The sequence below is a fragment of the Argopecten irradians genome, unplaced genomic scaffold (genome assembly GCF_041381155.1).
Source record: "Argopecten irradians isolate NY unplaced genomic scaffold, Ai_NY scaffold_0954, whole genome shotgun sequence".
NCBI lineage: Eukaryota > Metazoa > Mollusca > Bivalvia > Pectinida > Pectinidae > Argopecten > Argopecten irradians.
Genome location: NW_027188421.1, coordinates 9,692 through 20,961, shown reverse-complemented (window position 1 = coordinate 20,961; position 11,270 = coordinate 9,692). Strand labels below are relative to the sequence as shown.

Here is an 11,270-nt window from a genome sequence, read left to right as displayed (position 1 = left end):
TACGAGTACATTCCTCCCTCAAAATGATCCCCTCCGTTAAAGAATTTAACAAAATTGCCAGCAAACAAACAAACTGATATTGTATACAAAATCTACAGACTAACCAACATTCATCATCTTCGTCTGGTAGGCCTACTATTCCATTGGCATCTTTACACGAGATCTACGAACACGAGATCTACGAACACATAGACGTCAAAGGAAAACTTTACATCTGTCTTTTGGACGACTAGACGCTATCTGTTTTAAACATATTGTTAAGTTTGTCATTTTAGTTATGCCAAGCCCCCGTACACCAGTTTTATCACATAAACCAAGCCCCCGTACACTAGTTTAACAAGCCCCCGTACACAAGCTAAATTTTGAGTCGTCTTGTTGAAACATCCGTGGCCACGACAGTACGAAATTGGCCTCAACATGAACTTCCCATCATAACCCGTCTATACAACCCAAAAATTGTAACCTGGAACAAGCTAGTTATTCAATATCACGAACAATAGTTCACAGTCGATTTCATTGCGGTACCCCCCTACAGGTGACCCTGGATTCCTGTCTATTCCTCAATAAATATATGACGCTGGGGGTAGACAGATCGCATACGGACGCGATATATAATAAGCTTGAACTGGACAATAGTTACAGATACATTAATTACATTAGAATTGTGCAAATATTGTAAAACGTATCCTTTTGCGACAGGCCTCGCCTCGTCGATACTGTAGAGTTATACATAGATATATGTACTAGAGCTACATTATATGAAACGGACTATAGTTATACTATAAGCGCTTTATTGATACAGACTATAGCGAAGCCTCGCTTCGGGGTTACCTGCCAAGATGGCTGCTGTGTACTAACGTGTTTTGTTTACCATGCCAATTGAATACAGTTATACAGTTTACCAGTGTCTCTACGTCATATATACAACAACACAACATGGTGTCAGAACGTGGTCTTCATTGGAATAGCGGTAAGAGGTTGTCACCGCAGTGAAATAATGAAATATAGACTAAAACTAATGTGACTGTCTCACGGAACGTCTCGCCACGTGGTTTAGCTCAGTATCAACCTCATGTCATTTGGAGTCGAAAATAACGACCCAGATTTGAACTCTGATGTATTGAACAAATAGCTGTAGAACCGATCGTTGAGGTATCAGAAGATAATATATCTGAAAAAGAGGAAACCGATCAGAATATCGTTGAAATGGCAACATATCAAGTACAACCCCCAGAGAATTTTACGTTCGCGAAACCCGATGAATGGCCCAAATGGCTGAAACGGTTTGAACGGTTTAGGATAGCGGCAGGACTAGGAGCTAAGGAAGGCCCCGTCCAAGTTAATACGTTTATCTACGCAATGGGAGGTGAGGCCGAAGATATCATTAAATCATTCGGACTGTCTGATGAGGATTCCAAAACTTATGACAAGGTTGTAGAGAAGTTCGATAACTACTTCATAACGCGACGAAATACGATTTTCGAAAGAGCTAGATTTAATCACAGAAGGCAGAATGAAGGTGAGTCAGCAGAGAACTTTATCATGGCATTATATGCACTCGTTGAACACTGTGAGTATGGAGAGTTGAAATCTGAAATGATACGCGATAGGATAGTCGTTGGCATTCGCGACAGTCGTTTATCAGAGAAACTCCAGCTCGATGCTACACTTACACTGGAAAAAGCTGTGAATCAGGTACGACAATCTGAAGCAGTTAAGAAACAGCAGGCCGTGAAAGAGACAAAGAGATAATGTCTAGAAGCAGTCAGTCAGGTAGCTGTGTTTGATGCAGTGGTCAAGTAAAGGCCGCTTAGCACAAAATATTGGAAACCGGAAGTCATTAGAGAACCGAAAGTCAACGAGGCAAACCGGAAAAGGTCAAAAACGGAAAAACCGAAAGTCCTATGATTAATACTAAGTAATCCAGGATCGCCTGAATGGTCCACAAATAAGAGAATTTCTAAAAACAATAAAGAAAGGAAGAAATTGTCTCCCAGCTAGGGAATTGACAGAATGTGCCCGGAAATTAGGTCTCACCAAAGTGGGACACGTAATCCAAAAAGAAAAGACCGCACAAACATTTGGGTGAAATACACCACACATAGCTTTTTTTAAGTGAGGCTGGCCCGAGAGGTGAGATGACTATCTCCAGTAAACACTTGGTCTTGCCTTGTGCGCTTGGACTCCCAAAGACCTCTTGGTAATCTCTACAAGAACTTGGACAAGAAGAACAGATACACCAGTTCAAGATTTAATGATTGACAACTTGGAGCGGATAGTTTACAGTTGAATACCAGAGAACCAATTTTCTCAAGATGAAACATAGTCATAATTATTTACAAAGTGCTCCCATGACAAGGATTTTAGCATGGTCCGAGGACAGGAACCCGCCCTAAAAGATTTTTAAGGAAAAATAATTTCCTCTTGCTATGTAATATAAAGATCAGCGAAGGGAAAACTCTGTTGTGCAGAGACAGAATTTATATTATCAAAACATTAAATACACCATTATTGGGCAGGCCAGTCAATTGAAAAAGCTCAAACTCATGAAAACGGTGCTTCAGTACAGTCCGACCGAGATATCAAGGAAAATAACCTAAACTGTTGACGTCCTAGGGAAAATCAAAGGAGATATAATACTAAAAACTCAGAGATGATGCGACACATTTGCTCTCAGCCCCTCACCTATACTAGTAGCATGTCCACTATTAACAAGTCAAGGATGATCTAGCAAGGATGGAGGCTTAGGGGTTTATCTCCCCTATAGACGGAACCAACAGATTGTGTGTTCAGGTATGGTAGTGGTACCCAAAACAAGATGAACAGAATGCATAAGTGTTGACCTGACGCAGTTAACAATCAGTCTGCAGAGAGCGCCTACAACTTCCAAGTGTGGAACAGACACTGCATAGATTGACAGGAGCCAAGGTTTTCTCAAAAATCGACGCGAACTCTGGATTTTGGCAGATTCCATTAGAACAATCCTCAAGATTGTTGACAACTTTCATAACTCCCTTTGGGCGTTACTGTTTTAATCGCCTACCCTTTGGCATTTCATCAGCACCCGAACACTTTCAACGAAGAATGTGTAACTTACTCGACAATGTACCAGGTGTTGTTTGTCAGATGGATGATGTACTGATATTTGGAGCATCCCAGGAGGAGCATGATGAGCGATTGGACACAGTTCTGCAAAAGGTGGAGAAAGCAGGGATCACACTAAACGGTGAGAAATGTGAGTTCTCAAAGAAAAGTGTCACATTTGTCGGACATGTTATAGATGAGACAGGGATACGACCTGACCCCGCAAAGGTCAAAGCCATACTTGACTTTGAAGCCCCTACTAATGTAACAGAAGTCAGGAGATTTATGGGTATGGTCAACCAGCTGGGGAGGTTTTCACCAAATATCGCAGAGAGCTCAAAACCGATACGTGACTTACTACAAAAGGACAACGCGTGGACATGGGACACACCTCAAGCACGCGCATTTGAACTCATAAAGCAAGAACTCAGTTCTACGGAGGTGCTGTCACTATATGACCCAACAGCGATAACAAAGATCTCCGCAGACGCCTCGTCCTACGGTATAGGTGGAGTTTCTACTACAACGTCCTAAGGACAGTGGAGAGGACGCCTGGAGGCCTATTGGATACGCATCGCGATCAATGAGTGCCACAGAGCAGAGGTATGCACAGCTAGAAAAGGAAGCACTAGCTGTGACATGGATGTGTGAGAAGTCCTCAGACTTGACCAACAGGTATACATTTTCACATTGAAACAGATCACAAGCCTCTAGTCTCACTGTTAGGAACTAAGGCTATATCGCAACTACCCCCAAGGGTCCAGAGATTTAGGATCGCGCCTAATGCGATACGATTATAGCATCACTCATGTACCTGGTAAATTTCTGTATACAGCCGACGCGCTCTCCAGAGCCCCTTCAAATCAACGAGGATTGGAGGAGGAGGAATTTCAAAACGAGGTTGAAGCATTCGTTGACGCTATACTGGAGGAACTTCAGCTACAGAGGATCGCCTGAGTGAGATCCGTGTAAAATTACAGGAGGATACCATCTGTAAAATCGTCATGGACTATTGTCAGGATGGATGGCCAGGGTACGAAAACCCGACAATCACAGTCTCTACTAGGCCATATTGGCAATTAAAGGAGGAACTTTCCGTATGCCATGGCTTACTTATGCGAGGAAGTCGACTCGTCATCCCTACATCTATGAGAGCTGAAATCTTACAGAAACTACATGAGGGACACCAGGGATCGTTAAGTGTCGCGAGCGAGCCAAAAATTCTGTATGGTGGCCTGGCCTCAGTCGCGAAATTGAGGATGTTGTGAAAAACTGTCCGTCGTGTATAAAGCATAGAGTGGAGAAACCAGAGCCTCTTATGCCTACTGAATTCCCAGATCGTCCTTTGGAAAAATTGGGGTCTGATCTGTTCTACTGGAAAGGAGTCAACTATCTACTAGTGATCGACTACTTTTCTAGATACATCGAGATCGCTAAAGCTTAATTCCACAACTTCAGAAGCGATAATTGGTCACCTCAAGTCGATATTCGCGCGTCATGGAATACCAGATACCTTGATATCGGACAACGGCCCGCAATATGCGAGTTCAACATTCCAGAAATTTGCACGAGATTACGGGTTCAAACACTCGACGAGTAGCCCCATTAAACCCACAAGGGAATGGTGAAGCTGAGAGAGCGGTACAGACAAGTTAAAAGACTACTTAGTGGCTCTCAAGATCCATACTTAGCTCTACTAGCGTACCGTGCTACACCGCTACGGAACGGTTACAGTCCTTCGGAACTATTAAATGGGAACTACCGGAAACTACGTACAACACTTCCGGAGAGTCCAACAAATCTCTCTCCTAAGTGGCCAGACCTAGAATTCATTCGTGACCAAGAACAGGTTAATCGAACATCTCAAAAACTCTACTTCGATAGTTCACACCGTGCAGTTCGACGCTCAGAGTTACATCCCGGGGATACAGTGTGGGTAAAAAGGTCCCGGTGGTGGGTTCAGTGGTACAATCGCCAAATCACTGAATGGTCCGCTCATACTCTGTCAGCACATCATCAGGAAAGATTCGACGAAACAGGAGACAGCTGGTCCCAAGCTCCAGCTATGAGTCCAGTATATTCCCCATACCAGTGGATGTGGAGACGTCCCAACGTGTAATGTGAAAGAACCAAATGGACAAACCTTGTATGAAACAAATCCTAAACCCCATTTAATACATCTATTGTCAACTGGGTCCCTCCTATGGACCCCAAAAACAAATTCAACCAAATCCTAACTGTCAGTACAGGTTCATATCTATAGATAGTGATCTAGTAGATACGTTACAGACAGTCACATCCTCATCAAGTAGAGCGCCACAGCTTGCTCAAAAGAGGTAAGTGACCGTTGTGTAATTATAGGTTCGTCTAGAACTTGAGCTAAATTATCCGATATTAAAACCAACCAAGCAAGCTTTATAAAATGTGGTAATACAGTTTACTCTGTGTACTCATTAAATAACCGAAAGTTTTAAAAATCGAGACATTAATAATCTAGTCTAAGATGATGAGATAATATCTTAAGTATAATTAAGTGACACATACTATAAAAAAAAATACTAAAATGTATACCTAGAAAGGGAGATGTGTTAAGAGTTATACATAGATATATGTACTAGATATCCTACATTATATGAAACGGACCTATAGTTATACTATAGAATACGCTGCTTTATTGATACAGACTATAGCGAAGGCCTCGCTTCGTGGTTACCTGCCAAGATGGCTAGCTGTGGTACTAACGTGTTTTGTTTACCATGCCAATGAAATACAGATAAGTACATTTTACCAGTGTCTCTACGTCATTTATACAACAAACACAAACACGTAGCTTCGTGACGAATTTTGAATCAAAAGTATTCCAATGTGAAATTTAAATGATATCTGTTAACAGTATTTAACCGGAAGTCTGACACGAACAATATACTTGCTTATGTTTTAATATATGTGTAAAATATGATGATTCACATTCCTATCAATGTATCAATCATCTTTCAAAACAATATCCTGAAAAACTAAATATTTACATGCGGTTTCATTCCAGCTTTTACTGACCATGATGGCGTCCATATTGAAAAATACCAGAAATAGGTACTTTTTTCAATGGCTCCCTGTATAAATCACTAGTACTGTTATCGAAAGGTGCAGCTTGCTAATTCATTAGTTTTTTTGTTTCATCGTGAAAATTGCGGCTTTCTTAAAAAATACCGAAAGTAGGCATTTTTACGATGGCTCCAGCCCTTATTCTTTTTTTTAAATAGTCATCACTGTACTCACATGCCAAGTTTTCGTGCTTGTATAAAAAAAATGCACGATTTTCCCATTTTGTGGCCATATGCCGCTCTAGTATTTTGATTTCCTGTCGTAATTTACAAACACTGGAAGTAACGCTATCGTAAGAAATGATTAAAGGGGGACCGTCCAGACCGAAAATTCCGGAATTGAAAAAAAAAACAATCGTATACGGATTTCTTTAAAAACCAAATTATGGAGAAAGTCATAAAATAAACAGACTTACATTTGTAAATGAGATGTTATATCCACAAAAATGAACTCATGTGGAGTGGTGTTTCTGCAGTTTGTTTTAAAAAGAAATTGTCAACTATTACTCATATTAGTACTCGATAAAATGGAGGTAGCGCTTTGAATTACAAACTTTAAGCTTGCAAAATTGTGAACATTTGATCAGGAACCCAGGAAACAGGAGGAGTCTGTATATTGTCAGGATGACTCTTGAATATGGAAGGGCAAATTCTTTATGTCACAGTTTCAAAGCATATACATTTGTTAATAAATTGTTCACACAAAAGACATATTTTTACACTGTAATGTTTGCTGTTATAAAGATAACTTAGATGGGATATGTGTATACATATCAAACACCTATTTCAATATTTCTTCTGGGTATTTTCAAATATGATCCTCAAATTTGTATCATAAACGGCTCTCTGATGTGGTATCATTATCACATTCTATTATTTACATGAGAGTTGGCCTATAGTATTAAAGTTTTTATATGCTATCACTCACTTACATTTTATAAGGAAATATAACTCTTACATTATGTAAACACCATGTATTATTACATATATTGACTAAAATGTCCACATTTCCCATATTTACGTTGTAGTAATACACAATTTCGTCTGCTAGAGCTTTGCCAATCCATGTATTAAAGCTGACAATGCAAGTTAAGGGCCACTACCTTTCCGAAACGGCTTTTAATTTTTAAAATAGGAATGTAAAACGAGATCAATAATTTTGTAGAGTCGCAGAAGTTATTAACTATACGTTTACTAGCACACTTATCATCACCTTCAGAACTGCTTAACTGCTTAATTAGAATAAATAAAATGTTAATTTTCATAACGCGGGTCGTTTTATGTTTCCCGCCGTCGTCCTAAATGCCGCGCGGTAGTTGACTATCACTGCGCCAGACGGCAAAACAGCGAAATGAATCTTCATTGTTATCGTACATTAGACAGGAAATCTTGCATATGTTTGGTGTTGTAACCTCATCTTAAGCCATCGATATATATTTTCTTTTGTTATTAATGTTTTTAAGAAACCTTTAAATTTTGCTCCGGAAAGGTAGTGGGCCTTTAAAAACATGCATTTGAAATTAAAAAAAAATATAACAAATTTTTTTTTTTTTCGGAAATTGTTTCTGAGACATCCCCTAGTTATGACAGTGTGGTATCTAAGGAAGTGGCAGCCATTTTTCTTTTGCTCTGCTTAGTAACCTTCAGTGGCCAACCCCCTATATAAAGCACGGGACACTTGACACACGTGTGTCATTCTAAACATGTCTTGTCTCAGATACACATACCCCGATATTGCAAATAACAATGTCAAATTGAAAATAAACACTGCACTCACCTGACAATATTTCATTGAAGTAATATATGAATGTGTTGTCAGCTATATCCCAACATATGTCCAATACGAACTAATAAAACACTTCAATATACACTAGGTTTTACACGTACATGTACATCGACACGTGTTGTGTGTCCTTAATAGTTGTCGCTCGTTTGGGTCAGGTACTATAGTCACGTGTATATGGTCAGTTGAGTGCATCGAGTACGATGATATACTTAGAGATATGTGGACGGATTATTGTTTGGATTTCTATTCACAATTTTATTTTGAGAAACATCTAAATGACAACTTAGAGGAGTTGGCATGTTTTTTTGCTAAAACAAGTCCCATATAGTTTTACAGGTGAGGGTTTTATTGACCTTTTTGTAGGTGATATATACTGTGGACTGCTAGGTGTATATGTACATGAATGAGCGCACGTGTGTCGATTCACGCGCTTTATAGGGGTCGGTGAGTCGTCGGAATGTAAAACAAAAATGGCTGTCCCCAATCGGGGAATGTCTCATAAACGACTCTTGAAATTTGAGTATACTTATTTAAAAAAAAAATCATTTTAAAAATTTTTAACTTGCATTGTCAGCTTTAAACTATGCCATTATTTTTGCCTTGCGCATGCGCAATACGCCATAGGTCACACTTGAAAACGGTCACAAATGAAAATGCCACAACCCCATGTTTCCATATGGTATTTGAACAATGTATTACCTTAGGTATATCAGATCCATGTATTGTGAATATTCTATTTCTATTTATGCTTATTCATTTATATGTAGGGGCTTAATATGTCAAAACATATTTTTATGTGTAGAAACGGCTCTAAGAATTAAAGAAACTTAACTAACATTTGTAAAAATACAATTGTTTTATAAATTGGTCTAGCCTAAGAAGTTCAAGACAAGAATCGTAATTTCATGACCGAGGTGTTTTTTACGGTAAAACTTGGTTTTACCAGTATTGGGATCGCAATTCCGGAACTAGCTTTTTACCCCCCCGGCTGGTGTCGTGAAGAATAAACTGAATAACCACACATTTGTGGTATATGTAGTTGTAATTTGCACCCAGATACAATATAAACTAGTTTAGAATCATTCTGTAAACTTATTCAGTAGCATCAATATCATTTTAAATGGATTGCGAAGAAAATAAGAAAATATAGTGAACTGCATTTCATTATTAACTTAATAATATTCGCAAAAAAAAATAACAGGAACAAGTGGTGTCGTGGTAAGTCCTGAGCTTTCTATGCGGACGACCCGGGTTCAACCCTTACCGTCGGCAGATTATTTTTAATTTTTTTTTTTTATTTTATATTTATTTTTGTTGTTAATTCACCATGCTTGAAAATATTCTTTTATTTTGTCTTTATATTTATTTTTGTTTTATTTTATTTTTATTTTCCAAAAGTTTATTCCAAACATAGACATGTATAGCATATACACTAAATTACGAACATCCCACTATTACGGCCACTTATTTTCAGTTCCGATTTTTTTTCTCTTCAGAAATACCATCACACCGCTATTCCGTTTTACGACCAATTTCCATAGTCCCAACGACCACTAAATTAACACTAATTGACCCTTTGATTATGACCACAGGCACATGTGACTTCACACCTCGCTGTGCCTCACCTTCCGGCACGCAGCAACCCGTGACCAACTACCCGCAGGTACATCAGTGAGTGGTTGGATAATATCAGAAATGAATTATTTAGGTTAGGGCTAGGATGTTTATGGAATGTTGCTCATACTGACTCATTTAATGAGAGTGGAGTACTGAATATAATTAAAATTCGAATGATTGATAATTTTCAACAATATTGTTTAGAATTTATCAATTCGTCACCTAAGTGTTCTTTATACAAACATATTTGCGGAGAATGTTGTTTGAAACAGTATTTAACTATACCTATTGCTCGACAACATGTCTAAGAGAATGCAAAAATTAAGATGATCTTCTCATACATTAGAATGTAAAACCGTAGATATAAAATATCTACAGACATCATTCGAAAATTATATTTGTGATAATGAATGGACATTGAACGACAAGTACCTTTTCATAATTAAATGCAATAATTGACTCAGATATTAGAAACGCGTTTTATCAAAAAATATATATTCATAATAAATCCTAGCATGGTCAAATTTATTCAACTTCTCTTGAAATCTAGGCATATAATTAAACGAATTATCTAATTTTAGCGAAACATTTATAGTTTAGGCCCCTATGACTAAAACTAAGGCATAAAGACTGTTTGTAAAACAAATGGAGAAACAACCCTCTACACTAGCGTGATGTCGGTCGGTGCACGTGTTGGGTGCATACTGTTACTATGTATGTGTTGTCTGTGTTAAATTTCTATGTGATTGTATATTGTTGCACTAGTAATTTCTAATGCACTTTTGTTCTGAGGGTGAACCGTAAGTGAATTTGGTTCAAGGATTAAAAGAATATGAATTTAGAATCAGTCAGATATCTTTTGTTTCCCGTCGACCTTAAAATTAATCATGTTTATCTATCCATGTTAGCTAGAAAGTGTATGATAATCTGCCCAATCTTGTTTGCATACTTGGTTACTGGCTAGGTTGGATCGTGGAGTCGGGGAAATACCACAAGTGAATTGCATCGTTCGTTCGATGGAGCAACCCTATGTCGAACGTTTGTTCGATTTAGGCAGTTCATCTTCTCTATACGTTTTAATACGACCATGGGAATTAGTTATTTAGTTGTGAATGTTTGAGATTATTGAAAATGTTAGATGAGTGACTGTTAGTTTTGGGATGAGGGCAGGTACCGTACGTCAATCAGCCTCATTTCGAATAGAAAGGTGTCATCTTGGAGTTGTGGTTACGAGGCTAAACAATCGCGATGTTGTGTCGACATAAGTTAGAAGTACCGCTGTGACTTAGTGCTCAGTGACAGGTCTGGTTCAAAACACTTTACGATTGTTGATACCGTAACGTTCTATACTTGTGACTCGAACATTGACACAGTTTGGCGGGATAATTAAAATCGATTTACGTAAATATTAATAATAAATTTACACAGATCAATACCAATTTTAAAACACATGGATTCTCATTTACCTCAGGTGATACTATGAGTGATAATTAAACCAGAGACATAGATAATTTAATAACTATCTAAATCTCTGATTAAAACTAACGATATGTATTTGAATTATAATTAAAACATAATAGAAAATGTAATGTCTAGAAAAAGTATTTTCATCATTAGATTGTGTCAACAATTACTACTTCAGTGAAATTCAGTTTAAGATTTAAATAAAGTCACACTCCATT

At 38.1% G+C, this 11,270-nt stretch overlaps 1 protein-coding gene across 1 annotated transcript; it reads left to right on the top strand.

Moving 5' to 3' along the window:
* Positions 1–1,206: 1,206 nt before the first annotated feature.
* LOC138313819 (uncharacterized) lies at positions 1,207–1,752 on the top strand. Its single transcript, XM_069254093.1, has one exon. The coding sequence runs from the start codon at positions 1,207–1,209 to the stop codon at positions 1,750–1,752; it is 546 nt and encodes a 181-aa protein (XP_069110194.1).
* Positions 1,753–11,270: the final 9,518 nt, after the last annotated feature.

Bases quoted from the DNA above. Each gene is read 5' to 3' on its own strand.
- LOC138313819 (XM_069254093.1), top strand. From the start codon at position 1,207: ATGGCAACATATCAAGTACAACCCCCAGAGAATTTTACGTTCGCGAAA.